General features: G+C 43.5%; 2 protein-coding genes and 1 long non-coding RNA gene across 6 annotated transcripts; 1 reads left to right on the top strand and 2 right to left on the bottom strand.

Annotated features, from left to right (window-relative positions):
* Positions 1–3,263: 3,263 nt before the first annotated feature.
* Positions 3,264–4,334, bottom strand: LOC123107515 (uncharacterized). Its single transcript, XR_006451688.1, has 2 exons — positions 4,216–4,334; positions 3,264–4,121 (listed from the first exon to the last, which is right to left on the bottom strand). It is a non-coding gene; the product is annotated as an uncharacterized lncRNA (long non-coding RNA).
* A 4,369-nt stretch (positions 4,335–8,703) lies between these two features.
* Positions 8,704–11,607, top strand: LOC123104556 (probable serine/threonine-protein kinase WNK9). Of its 4 annotated transcripts, none has more exons than XM_044526429.1 (7): positions 8,704–9,045; positions 9,153–9,190; positions 9,594–9,824; positions 10,008–10,228; positions 10,400–10,557; positions 10,649–10,952; positions 11,031–11,607. In XM_044526429.1, the coding sequence occupies exons 1-7, from the start codon at positions 8,929–8,931 to the stop codon at positions 11,303–11,305; spliced, it is 1,344 nt and encodes a 447-aa protein (XP_044382364.1). In that variant the 5' UTR covers positions 8,704–8,928; the 3' UTR covers positions 11,306–11,607. The 4 variants fall into 4 exon arrangements, with proteins under 4 accessions (XP_044382364.1, XP_044382365.1, XP_044382363.1 ...); XM_044526430.1 differs by having other exon boundaries at positions 8,705–9,018; XM_044526431.1 differs by having other exon boundaries at positions 8,707–9,022.
* Positions 11,608–11,974: 367 nt separating this feature from the next.
* LOC123104555 (lon protease homolog 2, peroxisomal) lies at positions 11,975–21,486 on the bottom strand. The gene is made up of 17 exons (XM_044526427.1): positions 21,232–21,486; positions 20,411–20,520; positions 20,201–20,312; positions 19,211–19,380; positions 18,798–18,889; positions 18,300–18,479; positions 18,081–18,164; positions 17,731–17,858; positions 17,447–17,648; positions 17,156–17,362; positions 16,587–16,717; positions 16,027–16,240; positions 13,754–14,047; positions 13,465–13,659; positions 12,990–13,235; positions 12,765–12,866; positions 11,975–12,498 (listed from the first exon to the last, which is right to left on the bottom strand). Exons 1-17 carry the CDS (start codon positions 21,339–21,341, stop codon positions 12,415–12,417), a joined length of 2,661 nt encoding a protein of 886 aa, XP_044382362.1. The 5' UTR covers positions 21,342–21,486; the 3' UTR covers positions 11,975–12,414.
* Positions 21,487–21,720: the final 234 nt, after the last annotated feature.

Here is a 21,720-nt window from a genome sequence, read left to right on the forward strand (position 1 = left end):
GAATTGGACAAGGGGTGGGGGCGCCCCCCCTTTCCTTCTCCCTCTCCCTCCTTTCCTTCTTTCCTACTCCGAAAAGGAAAGGGAATCCTACTAGGACTTGGGAGTCCTAGTAGGACTCCCTACACTTGGCGCACCCCTAGGAGGGCCGGCCTCTCTCCCTCCCTCCTTTATATACATGGGCAGGGGCACCCCAAAGGCACACCAAGTCTTCTCTTAGCCGTGTGCAGTGCCCCCTCCACAGTTACACACCTCGGTCATGTCGTCGTAGTGCTTAGGCGAAGCCCTGCGCTGGTAACTTCATCATCACCGTCGCCACGCCGTCGTGCTGACGGAACTCTCCCTCGTCCTCAACTGGATCAAGAGCTCGAGGGATGTCATCATGCTGAACGTGTGCTGAACACGGAGCTGTCGTACGTTCGGTACTTGGATCGGTTGGATCATGAAGACATTCGACTACATCAACCGTGTTACTAAACGCTTCCACTTTCGGTCTACGAGGGTACATGGACACACTCTCCCGTCTCGTTGCTATGCATCACCTAGATAGATCTTGCGTGATCATAGGTAAATTGTTGAAATACTGTGTTCCCCAACATTAATACCATAACACCGGAGGATTACATAAGGGATACTTTCCAGAACGTTTCAGACTCCAAAAGGGAATAGGTATGTGGTACAGTAAGTAAACCGACTCCAAAACTATTCTAATGGCAATTTTCTCTGTTCTCGAATATTTAAAAAATTAGGAAAATTAAAAGTAGTCTGAAAGATGCACGAGGAGACCACAAGGGTGGAGGGTGTGCCCTACCCCCTGGGCACGCCCCCTGCCTTGTGGCCACCTCATGTGCCCTCCGGACTCCGTTTTCTTGCACAATACTTCTTTTGGTCAGTAAAAATTCATTATATAATCTCCTGAAGTTTTGACTTATGTATCACGGCAAAATCCCATGTTTATGTTTTGAGTTGTTTCTGCAGCAGATTAGAGCAATATGTCGTCCCAAGATTCAGAGGGAGAGAGTTGTGTAGCTGATTACATTGCAGACCCCAAGGTCTATGGGGATTTGGAGCATTATGGTTGGACCACGGAGGAAGAAGAAGACTATGATCCGAAAGTAAAGAAAGCGACAAGTTCCGTTGAAGAGGAAGTCCCACTTCCCCAACCTGGGGTCATGCATGTGGAGTTCAAAAATTCAAGTCTTCCTAATAAAGCAAAGAAACCTAAGATCAAGTTTATCCCTTTTCATCTCTTGCAAGAAACACAAACAGGAACTATGTAAAAGGATATTAAGGCTTGAACAGGAGATCGATGACTTAAGGGAGGAAAATTCTATCCTCAAGCGGAAGCTGAGGAAGAAGGATACCACTTCAACAACTCCATCATCACCGCCTCCGAAGGAAGAGACATAAATACATGGGTATGGGCACTCCCCTTGGCTTGTGCCAAGCTTGGGGGAGGTGCCCCGATATCGTATCACCATCACACCTTTACCTTTATCGTTTTCTTAGTTCAATCCTTTTGGTTATATCTTGACCTAGCAGAATAAAGTTTTAAATATGATCTAGCTTTGAGTTTTGTTTCGGTATCTATCTATGTAATCGAGTCTGTGAGTTATATATAGTAAAGAGTAGTTTTGAGTTGAGGGCTTTGTTATCTTGCTATGATCTTGAGGGAATAAAATGAAAGAAAGAATAAAAAAGAAAAGAAGATCATATATTGATCTTATGGAGAGTAATGACTTCACATATAAAGAGTATGATGAATAACATTTGTTGAGAGTTGACAGCCATAGTTTTGGTCATTGTTGCAATCAATAGGAAGTAATAAAGAAAGAGAGGCTTCACATATAAATATACTATCTTGGACATCTTTTGTAATTGTGAGCACTCATTAAAATATGACATGTTAAAAAGTTGATGTTGGACAAGGAAGAGAACATAATGGGTTATGTTCTCTTATATCCGAATAGAAGTTATATTGTCGTGGATCTTCCAACATGTTGAGCTTGCTTTTCCCTCTCATGCTAGCCAAATTCTTTGCACCAAGTAGAGATACCACTTGTGCTTCCAAACATCCCTTAAACCAGTTTTGCCATGAGAGTCCACTATACCTACCTATGGATTGAGTAAGATCCTTCAAGTAAGTTGTCATCGGTGCAAGCAATAAAAAATGTTGTCTAAATATGTATGATCTATTAGTGTGAAGAAAATAAGATTTATATGAACCTGTGATATGGAAGAAATAAAAGCGACAGACTGCATAATAAAGATCTTTATCACAAGCGGCAATATAAAGTGATGTTCCTTTGCATTAAGATTTTGTGCATCCAACCATAAAAGCGCATGACAACCTCTGCTTCCCTCTGCGAAGGCCTATCTTTTACTTTTATCTTCTAGCCTTATACAAAAGTCATGGTGATCTTCACCTTTCCTTTTTACACTTTTTCTTTTGGCAAGCACTATGTGTTGGATATATATATATATATATATATATATATATATATATATATATATATATATATATATATATATATATATATATATATGACAAATTTTATCTACAAGCGGTGGTAGTTACCACCTAAGTGTTTGCCTGCCACGTGTCTCATTATTTCTCCATACTAGACGGGTTAGTGGATGTGGGAAACCCAATAGCAGGGTAACTAACTTGCGTCTGATTACCATTCGGTAAAAGAATTAGCAAGAAATTGCGTGCGTTAGTTTCAACAACCTTCTTTTTTATTGCGAGGTCTTCCGAACTAACCAACTGTGTTGAATGGATAAGTGGCGTCATGTACCCACGTAAAAAGCAAAAGAGACGTGTCAGTATGGCGTGTTGCCGCAAATACCTTGTGCAAGAAATAACGTAAAGTATATTGTATATAATTTGGAAATAGCCGTATACGGTACTTGTTTTTTCGTGTGGGGGGATGATGCTTGGTATTACTAGAAAATAGTACTGTATATTATTGATTGAGCATATAGTATATATGAACTTTTGTTTCTAGGCATACGGAGTATGTAGAATAATCTGAGATGGAATATGGTATGGAGTTTATACACTATGTAGAATAAAAAAGTAGTATAGAGTATGTCAGTATGTAGTATGGCTTCCGGAGTATATATACTTCGAATTGTCATATTTAGTAGGGAGTATATATATATATACTTTTAATTGAAACTTAGTATGAAGTAGCGGATAGTATATGTTCAGCGTCGACGAGGATACATATTACATGATGGTATCTTCAAAGCCATAGTGTACATGTCTATACTCTAAGGAGTATGTATGTGTTCCATATGAGGAAGTATGGAGTATGTAGTATATTTCAAAACAAAAAATTAAGTATGGAGTATGTTGCATTCAGAAAAAAAGGTCAAGTATAAAGTATGGAGTATATGGTATTAAAAAACTAAATTTGAAGTGTATCTATAATAGCACAGAAGAGTATGTATCCGCCCGGCCAGAATGAAGTGGAGTACATGTTAATATCTGTCTATTTATATACTGCTAATAATGCATATGGTATTGATTTCACGGTCCAGTAGGTGCATCATGCATGCATACGTGATGTCAGCCATGCATCACATGAAGGGGCAACGTTGACCACCGAAAACTACTCATCTCATCATACAAAAAACACTGTTCATCTCACTCGAATACAAGTCTTGCTATCGCTGCTCGGTCATATACGATCTTGATCGGCTCAACATGAAAAGGAGGATTTGAATGGAGAGGCTTCAGTGCGTGATGTTCTTCCAGGCTCTTCAATGGATCACGAAGACGGCTGCGTGGCCGGTGCGACTTCGACGCCGCCATACTAGAGCAGTCAGCCAGTCGCTTGTCGGTCGTACTCCCGTGTTTGCCACTGCTGCCGCCAGGCCGTGCAGGTTGTTTCTACTACCACAATAGAGCAGCCACCCATCGGCCATGTGCGCTCGTGTGTCCTCGCCGTCACCGTACAAAAATCTCCTGGGTTGGTCACTGAAGGGAATTGAGGTCATGTAGGATGTTGCAGCTTGCAGATGTTGTCGGTGGTAGCAGCAGTAGCAGGTGGTACACGACGGCGGCGGCGGCGGCGGCGGCGACAATAGCCTACCGAGTTGTCTTCCCAACACGGAAGCTTGCATGAAAAAGAAGTCAATTAGCATCAGGATGCATGCACAGATGTAAATGAAAGAATCATGCATGTGTGTAAATCAATTGCTGAGCCATACCTTTCTGCTAGCAGGTGCACTTTTTGATTTGGTAGTTGAGATAGACGAGCTTGTTTTGGTTTTGTATGCTAGATCCAATCCTTTTCTCGTGGGATGGTACCCGACGTCCTGATCCAAATAAGTAGCGAGGAAAGAAAGGCTCGGCGGAAGCAAGAAAATCGGGAGCTAGCTTAACTAACCCACGAAGCGGGCACGAGAAATCCACTCATTCCCTTTCCATGACCCGCTAAGAATTGCACGGATCACAATGCAATCGGATGGCACGGAGGACGGAGGTAACTACCACCGATGGTAGTAACTATTTTCCCTATATATATATATATATATATATATATATATATATATATATATATCCACTCGGATGTAGGTTTTCATAAAGTATTATTGTTGACATTACCCTTGAGGTAAAAGGTTGGGAGACGGAACTATAAGCCCCTATCGTTCTCTGTGTCCGATTGAAGCTTTGAACCCATAAGTATCGCGTGAGTGTTAGCAATTGTGAAAGACTAAATGATAGTTGAGTATGTGGACTTGCTGAAAAGCTCTTATATTGACTCTTTCCGATGTTATGAAAAATTGCAATTGCTTCAATGACTGAGATCATAGTTTGTTAGCTTTCAATGAAGTTTATAATTCATACTTTACCTTGTGAATGAATTGTTACTTTAGCATAAGAAATTATATGATAATATATGTTGCTGTTCTAAAGATGATCATGATGCCCTCATGTCCGTATTTTATTTTATCAACACCTCTATCTCCAAATATGTGGATATATTTTTCGATATCGGCTTCCGCTCGAGGACAAGCTTGGGGAAGTTGATATGTCCATTTTGCATCATGCTTTTATATTGATATTTATTGCATTATGGCCTATTATTACACATTATATCACAATACTTATGCCTTTTCTCTCTTATTTTATAAGGATTACATGAAGAGGGGGAATGCCGGCAGCTGTAATTCTAGACTGGAAAAGGAGCAAATACCAGAGACCTATTCTACACAACTCCAAAAGTCCTAAAACTTCACAGAGAATTGTTTTGGAATATATAAAAATATTGGGTGAAGAAAGCATCAGAGGGGCCCACCACCCATCCACAAGGGTGGGGCGCGCCCCCTGCCTTATGGGCCACCTAGCAGGGGCCCGATGCCCATCTTTTGCTATATGAAGGGTTTTTACCTGGAAAAAAAATCAGAAGGAAGCTTTTGGGATGAAGCGCCGTTGTCTCGAGGCGGAACTTGGGCAGAACCAATCTAGGGCTCCGGTGGAGCTGTTCTGCCAGGGAAACTTCCCTCCCGGAGGGGGAAATCGAATCCATCGTCATCATCAAAGATCCTCTCATCAAGAGGGGGTCAATCCCCATCAACATCTTCACCAACACCATCTCCTCTCAAACCCTAGTTCATCTCTTGTATCCGATCTCTGTCTCAAAACCTCAGATTAGTACCTGTGGGTTGCTAGTAGTATTGATTACTCCTTCTAGTTGATGCTAGTTGGTTTATTTGGTGGAAGATCATATGTTTAGATCCTTAATGATAATTAATACTCCTCTGATTATGAACATGAATATGCTTTGTGAGTAGTTATGTTTGTTCTTGAGGACATGGGATAAGTCTTGTTATAAGTAATCATGCGAATTTGGTATTCGTTTGATATTTTGATGAGATGTATGTTGTCTCTCCTCTAGTGATGTTATGTGAACGTCGACTACATGACACTTCACCATGATTTTGGCCTAGGGGGAGGCATTGGGAAGTAATAAGTAGATGATGGGTTGCTAGAGTGACAGAAGATTAAACCATAGTTTATGCGTTGCTTCGTAAGGGGTTGATTTGGATCCATATGTTTCATGTCATGGTTAGATTTATCTTAATTCTTCTTTCGTAGTTACGGGTGCTTGTGAGAGGGGTTAACCATAAGTGGGAGGCCTGTCCAAGGAAGGGCAACACCCAAGCACCGGTCCACCCACATATCAAATTATCAAAGTAACGAATGCGAATCATCTGAGCATGATGAAAACTAACTTGATAACAATTCCCATGTGTCCTCGGGAGCGCTTTGCTTTATATAAGAATTCGTTTCGGTTTGTCCTTTGCTACAAAAAGGATTGGGCCACCTTGTTGCATCTTAGTTACTTTTTTTACTTGTTACCCGTTATGAATTATCTTATCACACAACTATTTGTTGCCGATAATTGCAGTGCTTACAGAGAATACCTTGCTGAAAACCACTTGTCGTTTTCTTCTGCTCTTCGTTGGGTTCGACACTCTTAAAAATTGAGAGGACTATGATAGATATCCTATACTTGTGGGTCATCAGTGTGCATGAAAATGTTGGATTCATGAATGATTATGTCTCCCTCGTACGTAGTCGACTAGGATCGTGTACCCTAGGACCCCCTACCTATATAAACCGAGGGGACGGGCTCGTGATAAGCAGATTCTCATACTCACAATCTTCTTGGTATAGATACTCGTACTTTGTATGCACCCAAGGCAATAAACACAGGCAGGACCTAGGGTATTATCTCCTCAAATAGCCCGAACCTAGGTAAAACTTCATGTATTTGTTACCATCGTTTATAGGCACATAGCTTAGGATCCCCTATCACGAGAGCTGCCAGTTTAGGTTCCGTCACATTTTGCTTATCATGCTATCACGTGTGGTCCTTTCCTTCTCCCACTTTTTTCCATCACCTGTCAGTTCCTCTTTGACATGATGGTTTGTACATCCATCCCTCCACTTTGGTCCTCTTCGTCATCCAGTTTAATAGATTGATGGGAGCTAGAGCCATAATTTTCTTCATCTTCTTGGTGTTGCCTTTGAGCTTCTCGGCAGTTTGCCATTTTGGTTTCCCATTCAATTTCAACCAACAAATGGGACAATGTGAATGACTCGCCCTCAGTTTGTTGGTACAAACTCGTCTCCAAAGCTGCATGCCTTTGGAATCCAATGCAACTTTGGTTTCGGCTAACCACTTGTGTATAGTAACCAACAAACTTGTTGACCCTCTCTTGGATTGTGGACCAACTATGTTGGAGAAATACCTCAATGCCGGTGGTATGGATAAGGTTCGGCTCGATGGGGATAGAATGATGAAAGAGGAGTACTCAAACAAAAATAACCACAATTTGATCTGACCTGACAAATCACTGGCACTTTGAGAACAATTACCCAAAGCTACCACTTCTCTTTTAATTTTTTCCTAAAAACTATCAAGTTAGAAAAGTGATCGATTTGGGCTGCTTAAGCTCGATTATGACATGTTGGGCCCACCGGTCAGTGTTGACGTGTCAACTGGTTATGTTGACAGTTATGACATGTGAGACCCACATGTCAATCAAACAAATCTAACTTCCCCCAAAATTGAAGTTTGGATCGAGATCGAGCCCTCTTGTCGATCCCCATACTGTTGGTTGACGCTAGCCGGGCTAGCGACACGCTGGCCTGGATGGCCGCCGAAGCAAGCTGGATCCTCACTCTGGTCGCTGTCGGGCGGGCTGGCTGCCGTGCAGCCGGGATGGTTGGCCGTCGAGTGGGCTGGCCTCCGGGCCACATGATATTTGGTCGTCGGGCGTGCTAGCCTCCGTGCAGCCGGGATGGTTAGCCGCCGGGTCGGCTGGCCTCCGTGCCACATGATGTTTGGTCGTGGGCCGTGCTAGCCTTCGTGCTGGCCTCTACATCGCCGGTGGGATGGCTTCCGCGCTAATGACGGTTGTAGCACAACGGAAGATGTATCAACGTCAGAAAGAGTATCAAGCAGCTCTGTCGCCCGCTGGTTGCAGCTCCGCCGAACAACAGTCGTAGCACGCGTTGCAGCCTGTTGCAGCTCCGTCAAAACGCCGGTTCGTAGCACGGGCCGCGCCGGTTGTAGCTCCCCTAATGACAACGGTTGTAGCATAGATCGCCGCTGGTTGTAGCTCCGCCAAAACGATGGCTGTAGCAGGGGGTCACCGCTAGTTGCAGCTCCCCTAATGACGACGGCTGTAGCATGGAACGCCGCTGGTTGCAGCTCCGCCAAAATAATGGTTGTAGCAGGGGTCGCTGCAGGTTGCAGCTACCCTAACGGCGATCGTACACGGCGGTCATAGCACGGGCCGCCGCTGGTTCCAGTTTCCGCCTTCGGTTGCAGCTTCACCAACGATAGTCGCAACATTCGCGGTGTCAGTTTCCAGCATGCACATACTGCGGTCGCAACATTCCCCGATGTCGGTTCTAGCACGACGGACGCAGCACAATGGCCATGGCCGGAGCACGGGCAGCGCGAGCACCACTCGCAACGACATTGTCGACCCCCTCGCAGCAAAGTCGGCGGGGCCCCTAGTAGTCAAGGTTGTGTCCATCCAGATGAGGAAGGAAGGAATCGGTTGGGTGGGCCCGCGAGCCACACACGGCGCGCGCGCAGATGGACCGATCACGCGTGAGATCGGCCTGCCGATCAGAAACATTAGCCCTAGAATCCCGAGCTCCCGGCCGTTTCAGATCCTGATTCAACGAGTTTCCCCCAACGACCTCCACGCCCCTCGATCCGTCCGGAACCCGCCGCGCTCCCCTCGATCCCCGTCCAAGCCCAGATCCGACGGACACGGAGCCCTGGCTTCCGCAGCGAGCCCCTCCCATAAATTCCGCCGCCCGGGAGGGAGGGAAACTGGGAAGCAGTTGTTGAGACTCGAAACACCAGCGATTCGGCTCGGCAGATAGGAGGGGGGATGGATCCCGTGGAGGCGGAGGAGCAGCAGACGGAGCCGCCGGACGACGAGGCCTACGCCGAGGCAGATCCCACCGGCCGCTTCATCCGGGCACGTGCGCACGCTGTCCTCTTCCGAGTTCCTCCCTCTTGCGCGCTGCCGTTCTTACTTTGTTGGTAAATTCTGTTCTTTAGATTTAGATATATATCTAATTCGTGTTTCTTTATTGATTGCTGCGCGTGCAGTACGATGAGATCTTGGGATCGGGTGCCGTCAAAACAGTGTATGCATCCTTCGATCGCTCGTCTCATCTGCTGTTTTTCTTGCCCGTCTAGATCGCGATTTCGCGCTCGATTTTGGTGGCCAGATTCGGTCATCTATGAATGAAGCACGATATTTAACAATGTTTCAATACCATGTTATCAACTGACCAAATTCTTGCCTTTTATTTTGGTAAACCTCGGCAAATTCATGGCAAACATATTTGTACGCTTTAATCTCGCCAATCTGTTCGCATTGCTGCATTACTCAAAATTCCAACCTATATATAGCCTAAGTAACTCCAGCTTTTATTTGTCTACAAGTTTACCTATTTATGTACTCTTTTCTGGTTGGAATTTATCCCTTGGCCGTGCAAGACTGATCTTTGTTCATCATGTGTTCCTTGATGTTTATTTTGCCAATAGCTACAAGGCCTTCGATAAGCTGGAGGGCGATGAGGTCGCGTGGTGCCAAACACGGATTGATGATTCTGTCATGGGTTCCTCAGAGAAGATGGCACAACTGAATACGGAGATCAGTCTGTTGAAGACGCTGAGGCACAAGAACATTCAGAAGTTGTTTGCCTCATGGATTGATGAGAATAAGAAGACAGTTAACATCATCACAGAGCTCTGCACATCCGGCAGTTTGAGGCAGTATGTACCTTTTCTTTATCTCCACCAGTCTGACTCGTTCGTAATACTTTGCTTCATTCTGTTATGCATGAGTGTGCTGTTGTGTGGAAAAAGTTCGATCAAAATTTAACCACACATAGAGTTCACTCTTATCGCCCTTTCATTCTGTACATTCTGATCATTAAAATTTGGAATGTTAACCAGGTTTCGTAAGAAGCACAACAAAGTCGGTATGAAGGCTATGAGAGGATGGGCAATACAGATATTGACAGGGCTGGAATACCTTCACAGTCAAGAGCCAGCGATTATTCATAGGGATTTGAAGTGTGACAACATATTCATAAATGGTCATGATGGACAAGTGAAGATTGGCGACTTTGGTCTGGCGACATTTTTGCATCAACGGAAAATGAGAAGTATCAAAGGTGTGTGACATTGTGTTTTTCTAACAGCTACAGATGTGTGAAATATATACATATATTCTGTTTACTGTAGATTTACTCTCAAGGATACGACACACTCACAGCGTACTTTGTTTTAGAAATAGCATTTTTAGGAAGGCTTGTACTAACAAGAGTTATGTCATCAAAATGCAGGCACATTAGAGTTTATGGCACCAGAACTCTTCACTGGGAAATACAATGAGTTGGTGGATATATATTCATTTGGGATGTGCATGCTTGAAATGGTGACATGTGAATATCCATACAGTGAATGCGAAGGCAAGCCATGGATATACAAGAAAATTTCTGAAGTAAGTGCTTTGGGGTCCACAAAGTACCCATCCTTTTTGAAAGATTATCTATCAAACTGCAACTGATTTTCGTCCAATGTTTTTTTTATAGGGTATAAAACCAGCTGTGCTTTCCAAGGTTGAAGATGCAGAAGTAAGAGGTTTCATAGAAATCTGTTTGGCTCCGGCAGCTGAAAGACTTTGTGCAAGTGAGCTCTTAAAGAACTGTTTCCTCCAGAAAGACAAGCCTATCCCAGCGCCTGCGCCTCCTATTTCAGTCTCTCTGGTCTCGAGTGTGACTAAAGATGGGCGGCAGTCTGCCAGTTTCATGCTATGGAAGGGTGAATTCTCACTGAAAGGCGATATGCATGTCACCGACCATGTTAATTTATCACTAAGATTTCCTGATCCCAGTGGTAAGTAGAGCCACCCAAGAAACCTCTTTCAACCAACTTAACACTTAATCCTATACTGACACATCAAAATTGTTTCAGGTTGTTTTAAGAATGCCGAGTTCCCGTTTGATGTGGACCAAGATACCAGCCTTTCTGTGGCTCTGGAAATGGTCGACACTTTCGGATTGCCGCAAGGGAACATGCAGATCATAGCGCAGCTGATTGAGGTGTTCTTGCTCATCCTGATCCCTGAATGGGTGCCCTGCATCGCTGTCGGACGGGTGGTTGTGGTTCCTGAGAGTGCAAACAGCCACAGCTACATCTCCAAAAGAATCATGAACTGCAGGCAGCTCAGATTGGCCGTCCTAGGATAGTACTGTTTTCCCCAAGCTAGTGTATCTTCAGGTTTTTTGTTTAGTCAGATGAATTTGGCCTTGCTTCAGCCTCTGGTGCGGCTCATTTTACAGTGCCCACTCGATGTGCTGCTAGACATGGCATTTTTCGTTGATGATGGTGAAAGTTAGTGCAGATCTACTAGATTCATTGATTGAGATTTATCAGTTGGAGGTAGTTCGAATGTGTCCCTTTTTTATTTTAAGTTGTTGTGTTCAATCCAATTTTGGATTTTAAATTTTTCCTGGTTTCCAGTTGAAATTCATGAACTTGAATCTGTTAAGTGTGTGCATTGCGCGCCAGCCTCTAGTGGTATTCTTGTAACTCATTTTGTCACGATGTCTCTCTCAGAAGTCTTCAAATATAGAGAACCGAAAACCAAGTTTATCTCCATCAACATAGAATCAAATAAAACTATCTATACCAAAGGAGACCAAACATTCTCCACCCATTAAAAACTAAATAACCATAAAGTGTGAGTTTACGGGTCAAAAGTGATCGCAGGAAAGAAGTGCCTCCGTTCACAAATATAAGATGTTCCCTTCGATCTATATTAATTGACACAGCCGACAATGTTTTACATTCTAGAGACCGTGTCAATTAATTTGGATCCGAGGGAGCAACTTTTTTCCGACAGGCACGCTTTAGTGTGTTTTTTCACTCTTTATATACGATGATTACTTGTGCTATCTCTTTTTTATTTATGATACTGCAACATTCAATTCTCCCTGGCTGAAATAGGTTACATATACACCCAAACCGACAACAACAGGTGGACCTCCTTGCTACCATAGCAAACCGAGCATAGATAGATGAGCATCCCTCTATAAATACAATCACAAAGACCAGAGCAGATCTCCCTGCCGCTTTTGTGGATAGCAAGTATCCATATACACATTCCGCATATTAGCTTAACTGAGTTGGACGAGCAACGCTGGCGTCATGAGATTTCGCTCCAACGGAGCAATTGCTCGCCTACGCTCAACGCTCATTTGTAGATATCTGGGCGGTGAATAGCGACGAATCTTCAAAACGAGTAAATGGCCACCGAGGAAATGCCACATCAGGCGCCAATTGGTATTTGCCCGTGCTATAGACTGGAGTGTAGCCTCAAAGGGAATCCATTCTCAAAAGCATGGCCAAGTACTTCCTCAATGCGCTTCACGAGCAGAATCTACCAGCAGCAAATTAAATACAAGTCAGTGACAGACATTTTGACGGACAAATTACATCCAGAGGAGAGAAACGATCACAACATAATATCAAGCGGCTTGCTATTCGGGATACTTTAGCTCAACACATGATCCAAAACTTAATTATGAGTCTTTTATGCTGAATAATTTGTGTAGCATAGTAGCTGATAGCATATCCTCAACAATCAAGCTGCATAAAGTAGCAGGACCAGCAACTCTAAGCAACTAACAATAAGCAATGACATACCTCAATGCCAGCGAGGATCGGAGCTGGAATCTCAGCCAAGTCCTTCAAGTTTCTTTCTGGTAATATTACTCTCTTGATGCCATATCGATGCGCAGCAAGCACCTGAATCCAGAGAAACTTTGAAGTTAAGTGTAGTACAAGAGCACAACATGGTAAATGGTTCAGCCTTCCATCTTTCCAGAGCAACCAAGAAACACGGAAGATATCAGGAGCATAATATAGTACCTTATCCTTAACACCACCAACTGGCAACACTAGGCCCCTAAGAGTCATCTCTCCTGTCATTGCAGTGTCTGCTCTGACTTTCCGGTTACTAAACAATGACACCAGTGATGTTACCAATGTCACTCCTGCAGAAGGACCATCCTTCGGCACAGCACCAGCAGGAAAATGTATGTGAATGTCACGGCTCTCCAATATGTTAATATCAGAAGTAGGTGACAGATTGAGGTCAGCAGATCTTGCTCTCACCTGTAAAAATCAACCAATGATATCTAAGTTAAAAACATCACTCAACTCGATATGCAGAAACACACAGCTAAGCACAGTGGAGTTGATGATGCATGGTTTCAACTAAGCAAATACACTGCTGGACCTATAATAAAAATTTAGAACGCCTTCAAATGACAATGGGAGGTCATGCCAACACAAGTAAGATATGACACCATGTAAGGGAGATAGGTGAGAAGAAGATGCGTACCCATGTCAGAGCTAACTGTGCTGATTCCTTAATTACATCGCCAAGTTGTCCTGTCAGATGCAAGTCACCCTTACCCACCATGGCCGCAGCCTCTACAAACTGAACTTCCCCACCAAAAGAAGTCCAGACGAGCCCAACTGACACTCCTGGGGATGACACCCGATCCGCAGCTTCTCTGTCATCAAATCTAGGAGGCTGCAGCACGATGCAATGTACCATTGTAAGATACAATAACATAAACATAAGACAGTGTAGCTTATCATGAAGAAACTGAAACTTTGGTGCATACCCCAAGCACTTTTTCTAGCATAGCCTCATCAACAATCATGGGTGATGAATTTTCATATGTATTTGATATGTCCTGGCCCATAGGAATAACTTCCATTTCAACTTCACCACCATCGGCGAGTCTCGAGTCCAGTAGAGTTGTAGTTATTGGCTGCATTTCCTTGCCAAGTCTAAGCGTACTATCTAGCTCTGCAACCTTGACAGCAGCTGCACGAGCCAATGCAGCTAGGTTTCTTTCAAGATTACGCACACCAGCTTCCCGTGTGTATCTCTCGATGATAAGTTTGACTACAGCCTGGACAGATGAATGGAACGAAGTAAGCATGGATTAATCGCGAGCTCCAATAAATACTCAAATAAAAGAGAAGATGACAAATAAATGATGAGGTTAAAAGCAGTCCATCGTAACTTGTAAGAACTGTTGTAAGTCAATGAATCCAATGCTATTCGGTGCAACACAAACAGTTGAAGACTCCAAACACATTGGGGTGAACCTTTGTTCACAGCACGATAAGTATTAGGAAAGACCAGACCCGGCTTGAATCGGACTAGTGCATTAAAGCACATGCAAGACTATCTGGCTTCAACAGGCTGAACCCTGCCCTCCAAAAAAATCAAAAATTAATTTTATTACTACTAATCAGGTCCAGCCCGTTAGCCCTTCTACTGACCATGTCCACAAGCCCACACACAATGTTCTGTGCACGAACAGCCAGGCGATGCTATACGATGCTGGCTCACTTGCGCCTGGCCATAAGCACGCTGAGTCGCCAAAGCGATTCATTTGCTAAGAAATACTTGTGAGTTTGTAAAAATAAAACCAGACAGCCGGCTGCTACTACTACACCAGTAGCATATCACGCGTGCGGGTACTTTCTTTAATATTTATTCTAGCTTTGTGAATCTAACTAAAAAGGGAGAGTAAACAGTTTGCTTGTCACAACATAAATGTTCACGTGCATATAAAAATGTCCATGTAATTTTCAAGTTAGGAGAACAATTTTTTTATAAACACGTGATCTTTTTTAAGAAAAAGTGTTTATGGAAAAGCGACATATGGCAATATCACCCGCAAACCACAGCCGTACCAGCAACCACGTGCCGCCGCTAACCTAGCAGCAAGCGACAGCTAGCGGTGGCGGTCGTTGGTTGGATTGGGGATTAGGGAGCAGGCGAGCAGCTGAGTTGGGTGGGGTCTGCAGGAGCCCACTGCCTGCTAGCAATAGGGGGCGGGGGCGCACAAAAAGGAGGAGCCACGATTTGAACTGAATAGTTGAAGTGGGCGCATTGGCAAAGTGTTTTTTTCAAATCCTCAAACCAATTTGCTAAGCCGATAACACTAATATCTACTTGTCCATTGTAATTACTAGTTATGGGTTATTAATTGATTTAATGTCCAGTGCAACTTTGTAGATTTGCAGAAGTGAAGAGAAATAACATGACTATACACAATTTTTATGCAGGTAGCTCAAGCACTCCTCAAGATTTTGATAATTTTTAAAATCCAAGAAATACAATTGTGCCCGGTACTAATCTGGGAAAGTTCAAGCTGATTTGCACTATATGATTAGGAGATAATGGCTTCTCGTTAAATAGATCCAAATTTTGTTTTAGTAAAGCATTTAGAATAATCACATTAACTTTGAGCCTAGCCCTCCACTTTTTTCCTAGATTCACCACTGCATTAAAGGGTAGTTAGACCTTTTCGCTTATACCTAGTTATTCATATGAGTAAACCCAACTAACAAGGAAGCAAGTTATCAATATCTTCACTTGTCAATAAACTCTGCCCCAGTGGCACCCTCATAAGCTGTGCATGTGCTATGGTGACAAGCATTAGGAAGTAGTTTTAAGTTTCCATTTTTTTTATCTATGGAGCCCAAAATCCTACTGGTATCACATCTTCTCGTTGTTAGAAAAAAGACAGCACAGATCAATTACACACACTGTAGTTTCATTGGTGCATTCATTACCACAATAGAATAGCATAAGTACACTGCACTTGCCATTATATAACTGAATTTAATGTGTTTATTTCTTCCATTAAAAACTTCATTTTGTGTGCCAAGGAGGGAAATCACCATTCACTAGCCTAAATATCTTCTTGCTTCAGAGAGAACTGAAAGTAACATAGCAAAAGCATTCAACAGGATCATTTATTTTTACTCTTCTAACAGATATTTGTGAGCAATTCGCACCTTGCTTGTCATGGGCTATATAAATAAAATAGTTAACAGAAAAGAAATGCAGCAGAAGACAGTCCTTGTGCCATACCTCAGGAATCTGAAGATATGCGGAGCTCAAGCCATGCTGTTCCAATACCCTTGGTAGGAGATGTTTCATGGCTATTTTCAGCTTTTCTTCAGGCGTGTAGCCTGGTAACTCAATGACTTCCATCCTATCTAACAGGGCAGGGGGAATAGGTTGCATCCTGTTGGCAGTTGCAACAAATACAACCTTTGACAGGTCAAATGGAACATTCAAATAGCTGGTAAAAAATGTGTTAAGGAATTTTAAACATATAAAATAAAGATAGTAGATCAGATAGCATAGTCTATTTTCCAACATATTCTGTGATGTGCGTCAGAGTTGTAAAGTAACCCAAAAACATAGCCTCTTAGAAAGAGCGGGGGAATAAAAGAGGTTGCCAATATGTGCCAATCCCAATACTCGTAGTGATGGCAGTAGAAGGTACTCAGAAGTGATAACACTGAATAGCCAATATGTGCCTAATCCCAATAAACATCTTTTAGAGGATTGATTCTCAATTTCACTAAGAAACTAACCAACTAATCATAAGATGCACTTGTTACACAAATAAAATGAAAGGATACTGGTCATTGAATGTTTTGTTCTGCTCAGGGTCAAGTACTTCTAGCAGTGCTGATGCTGGATCCCCACGTACATCAGAACCAGTCTTGTCAATTTCGTCAAGGAGCATCACTGGGTTGTTGACAGATACCCTCTGCATTTTTATTTCAACAATATATCAGCATGATTTAATCTGGTAGTAGCACAACTCTTTTCTTGCAGCATTCAAAGGAAAAAAAAAACCGCAAAAAGGTCATTAGGCCCAGCTTTATAGCAAGCTAAAATAGGCAGTACAATGGGGTTGCCAGCTTATTGGGGAATTTAAAATCATATCAGTGATAGGTATACGATGAGTAGATTCATTCAATGGAAAGCAACTTGGAGTTAACAGCAGAAATTTGCTGTACTGACTGGACACCCAAAAATATCTTGTAATGGCTGTTACGCTATTAATCCAAGACTAACTAGATTACAAGAACAAATAGGGTAGTTTATACTTTATAGTTTATAGTAAAGGATACATTAACACATATAGCAAATTTGGTCCTCCAATGTTAGATAATTCTAAAATGAGAAATAGAACGGGATTAACCTTTAGTCCATCAATGAGGCGCCCTGGCATGCTTCCAATGTATGTTCTTCGATGGCCCCTAATATCAGCCTCATCCTTTACACCACCAAGAGAGATTCTTATGAACTTCCTATTTAGGGCCTTTGCTATGGATGTAGCCAAAGATGTCTTTCCAACACCAGGTGGCCCCACAAAACACAGCACTGGACCTCTGGCATCCGGTTTGAGCTGCAAGCAGATTAATGCATCTCCATGAGATAGAATAATTAGGATAGGCACATAAAAAGATCATGTAGAAGTCAAGTTACCAACCTTACGGACAGCCAAATACTCAATAATCCTTTGCTTAACTTTGGTCAGCCCGTAATGATCACGATCAAGACTCTCCTTTGCAGCTCTAAGGTCAAGTTCCCTTTCTTCACTTACTTTTTGCCAAGGAAGGTCCGCAATAAGTTCCAAATAAGCTCGAGAGCTACTATATCCAGGTTGCTGAGGTTGCATCTTCCTCAAGCGCCTGCAATCAAAGACTAGCTGGATAAAAAGACCTCTTGTACCACATGTAAGCACGTTAAAAAGGATATGAATATGATAGTTACCTCAACTCCCTTTGGGCATGCTTCCAAATATTAGCTGGCATTCCTGCATTCTGCATCTTCCTTTCCAATGCAGCAATGTCATCTTCATCATCATCATTATCACCAAGTTCGTCTTTGATAGCCCTCATCTGCAAAACTGGGAGGGTCATCATCACATTGGAAATAGAACTTTATGCTGCACAAAAGACCATGGGTACCAAACTTGCCCAACTCAACTAGGACAATATCCTCTATAAGAAAATGATCGTTTCCATCTTATATATCTTTATAGATATCTAGAAATACACATGCTGGAATGTGATTTCAGTTTCAGTTGATCAAACATTGAAAATATGGAGAGAAAAACAAACCTGCTGGCGCAGCAGAAATTCTTTTTGGGATTTTGATAGCTGCCCCTCCACCTTCTGTGTTATTTTCTCCGCTACAAGAATTGACTGTCCATTGCAAAGAATAAACTTGAGAGAACTATCAAATAAATAATTCACACAGAAAGCAAACTTACTAAAGCACAAGGAACCTTAACACAAGTTATAACTAATTCACAAATCATAGAGTTTCTTGATCATCACCTGCAGGTGCCTGTCTACAAGTTCTGTTGCCTTGGAAAGTCTCACTTTCAAGTCAACTGAATCCAGCATAGCAAGCTGCTCCTCAAAGCTTATTTCAAAGCTAGCAACAAAAATATCAGCTAGCCTGTATACAGGAACTGTCTCAAGTAGCACCTTAGTCCTACCAACCGTCTTCTGCTTCTGCAAAAACAACAGAAAAATATTAAGCCAAAATTCACTGATAAGTAGGGTTTTGGCCTTTTAGGGTACCCAGACCAAGTGATAATTTTGAGCAAACAAAAGATAACCATTAATGATCATGAAAAGGTGCCTTTTACGGTTTTGATAGGAAGTCAGGAAATCTTTGCTTGCGTCATTACTACTAGATTCGTGATCTTCAAAATTTAGCAATCTTCAGTTCTCCCCATTAGATCTCCCTATTACTCGGTGCAATCATAAGAAACCAAACCTTGAAATTTAGCGGTAAAAGGATCATCAAGCTCTCCTTGAATTTCTTACCTGCTCTAAGACAGAAATTAGTTCCATGGCAGTTGCTTTAAATTGCCTCGAAAGAGCAATTAGATCTGGGTCTTGCTCTGCCTGCTCCAACTCTAGGAAACCAAAGACACAATAGTAATGTAAGCCCCCAAATGTAATATATCTAACAAAGTTTTAAAACGCAAAGCAGCTACATGACCACATAGGTTTTGCACTACACAACATCTTTTAGATTCTTCATGAGTTAATAAAGAATGTCACGAGAAGAAAATTATACTATGTTAACAAACCATCAACATCATCAGGCCAGAGACAGCAGATTGACAGATTCAGAAAAAAGGTGATACAGACAGTGGCTACCAGCCTTTGATGATGATTGTGTATGAAATGGTGAGAAAATGTGCACACATTTTTTCTTTAAAAAAAGGCCTTACCAGTCTTTGTCATGTCAAGTCGTGAAACACGGGCAACATGATACGACCCTCTTGCATTGAGTTCTTCAACACTGAACCTACATAAGCCTTCAAGAACAACAATGTATGTAACCCTTCCACTTGGTTTCTCCACCCCTCTTGAAAGGTGCAGAGCTCTAGCAGCAACTCCCCTGTACATGGAAGGAGTGAATGTGAAGACAAATTTGGATTAAAAGAATGCATAAGGGAAACAGGAACACCACAAATGTAAGATGTATCTACTATACTTCTAACATATGAAAATATGATTTATGTGCTACATTTCATATTTCATCAGTTTGTGTAATTATAGAGATCCAACACATCCTAGGGTTATAGCCAAACCATTTCTAGAACATAGTGAGTTCAGAAATAAAATAAACTGAAAACATAACTGGCACATGCAATGCGTGCAACGACTGGGAAACTGAATGCAGGGTGGAAAGTTGTACCACAAAAAACTGAAGTATCTTATTTCAGATGGTTAATATTTAGAGAACAAGTAGATCACATGGAAGATATGTGAAGCTCATGGAAGATATGTGAAGCGCCAACAAGATAACGAACAGCTAAAGGAAAGTTATCCGGGAGCTCGAAGCAACAAAAGGTTAACTTATAAGTACGAATATATGTATTTAAAGTGCACCCTCCTGCCGAAGAAGATTTGGTTGCTATCAACCTATCTTGGCATTGTTACTTTATCCAATCTCACCGCAGGATAATGCATTGTCGCACTACCAGTAGCCACACAAGGCATAGGCAGTAAAGAATAAACCAATGCTTACATTATTTTTCAAATGTTCATAGAATGAAATATTGCATGCCATGGTTATATTTGCGAACAGCTCACTCCATGTCAAAGCTCCTATCATGTTTGAAGCAGGCACTACTTGTCATATTTGAAGGCTTTTTATCTTCGGAACTTGGTTCACGGGTAAAATACATATGTGATTAGCAAACGCTGATACCTACCGGCTGTGCCAGTGAATGGGCTCCTTCCAACTCTTTGCATCCTGTTTGGTTGACTCTCCCCCAGAACCACCAGGCGACCTGCGGCCTCCTTCACCTGAATCACTGCCCACGCCTACGAGAGCAAGAGCAGTTCCAGTAAGAAAATGCAGGTCCACAATTTCTACAAAGTGGCTCCTCTAACTGAACAAGGAGCTGCAATCTCTATCTCACCAGGCGACAGGATCGAACCAACAGCTGCAGCCTCCGAGTCCCGCACAGGAAGAACTCCGATCAGACCCTTGTCCTCCCTTTGCCAGAGCTCCTGCTCCACCAGCTTGACACTGCAGGCCAAAACAACCACATTGATGGAGTCAAAATCCAAACCAAAAGGGCATAATATTCCCCTCCCAGCAAGTCAACACACGCCAACATGCCACACCAACAAGGGAAAACAAATCCAGTAACCCCCCTTGACAAAACCGCACCTAGAAGATTCGAACACTGAACGACTGGTGGGTAATTGGAGGCTGAATTGGTCAGCCGTAAAAGTAGGCAACACGCTGGAAAATCCACCTCGAGACCAACAAGAGCACCAAAATGCACCAAGAACTTTTAAATTTCCACATCAAAGGTGGTTGTCACCAGGGTAAAAGTTGATTAATCATTGATAATGGTGGAGACAAACGGATTAGTACTACACAGCAATACTCCAGAGCAGAAGAGAAGGGGGCAGAAATTCTACTTGAACCACGCAGGTTACAGTTATTAGTTCCAAAAAATTACTCTGGAACAGAAGAAAGAGGCGTCTAAAATCCGGAGGCAGCTAGCTCGCTGATGCGTTACCAAATCCGGCTGATCGCTCCGGCGGAGAAAACCTAAGCACGGGGAATCAATCCCCTCGCCCCAGCCCTCCTATACCTTACAGCGCACCAAAATTAGGCCCCGAAACCCCCAGGCGCGAGCTCTGGAAGGCCAGCGGAAACCAATCGGCGCACGCCGGAATCGCTCCCCGCCCCGCCCCGCCCCGCCCGGCCCACCCACCACTGACTGACCTGCTGGGGTTGGTGCATCGGATCCGCACGATGGCGCCCGGGAGGAGCACCTTGTTGCGGAACGGCAGTATGGCGAGCCGGCCCGGCAGCTCCACCGGCGCGTCCGCCATGGCCGCGGCGCGCGCGCAGGCAGGCAGGCAGGCAGTGGTGTGCTGTGTACGGCTGGCGGAACAGGAATTCGGGTGGAGGAATAGATAGAAGAGAACAAATTGAGAGGGGTGGGAGACGACGGGGATATTTATGTGTGTGTAGGAGAGGCGAGGCGAGGGGCGCACGAGTCAATGATGGGCTGCTGGTGCGGGCGGGCGGGCCCGCCTGCACCGTGGGGCCCGGGCGTCGGCGACGGGCGGGCGGGGCGTGTGGACGTGGCGGCCCCGTGGAGATAAGGCTGGTTGGCGCCGCCGGACCCGGTGCGTGGCCGGCCCGGACACGTGGGCTCGGGGCTCGGCCGGCGTGCGCTGCGGTTCGGACCGCCGTGGCGGCCGGGAC

This window comes from Triticum aestivum, chromosome 5A (genome assembly GCF_018294505.1).
Source record: "Triticum aestivum cultivar Chinese Spring chromosome 5A, IWGSC CS RefSeq v2.1, whole genome shotgun sequence".
NCBI lineage: Eukaryota > Viridiplantae > Streptophyta > Magnoliopsida > Poales > Poaceae > Triticum > Triticum aestivum.

Excerpts from the sequence above, each read along its gene's own strand:
- LOC123104556 (XM_044526429.1), top strand. The coding sequence starts at position 8,929 with ATGGATCCCGTGGAGGCGGAGGAGCAGCAGACGGAGCCGCCGGACGAC. Across the intron at positions 10,558-10,648 it reads TATACAAGAAAATTTCTGAA|GGTATAAAACCAGCTGTGCT; the intron begins GTAAGTGCTTTG and ends TTTTTTTTATAG. Across the intron at positions 10,953-11,030 it reads AAGATTTCCTGATCCCAGTG|GTTGTTTTAAGAATGCCGAG; the intron begins GTAAGTAGAGCC and ends AAATTGTTTCAG.
- LOC123104555 (XM_044526427.1), bottom strand. The coding sequence starts at position 21,341 with ATGGCGGACGCGCCGGTGGAGCTGCCGGGCCGGCTCGCCATACTGCCG. Across the intron at positions 20,313-20,410 it reads TGGTTCGATCCTGTCGCCTG|GCGTGGGCAGTGATTCAGGT; the intron begins GTGAGATAGAGA and ends TTGCTCTCGTAG. Across the intron at positions 17,859-18,080 it reads AATTTCTGCTGCGCCAGCAG|ATGAGGGCTATCAAAGACGA; the intron begins GTTTGTTTTTCT and ends CCAGTTTTGCAG.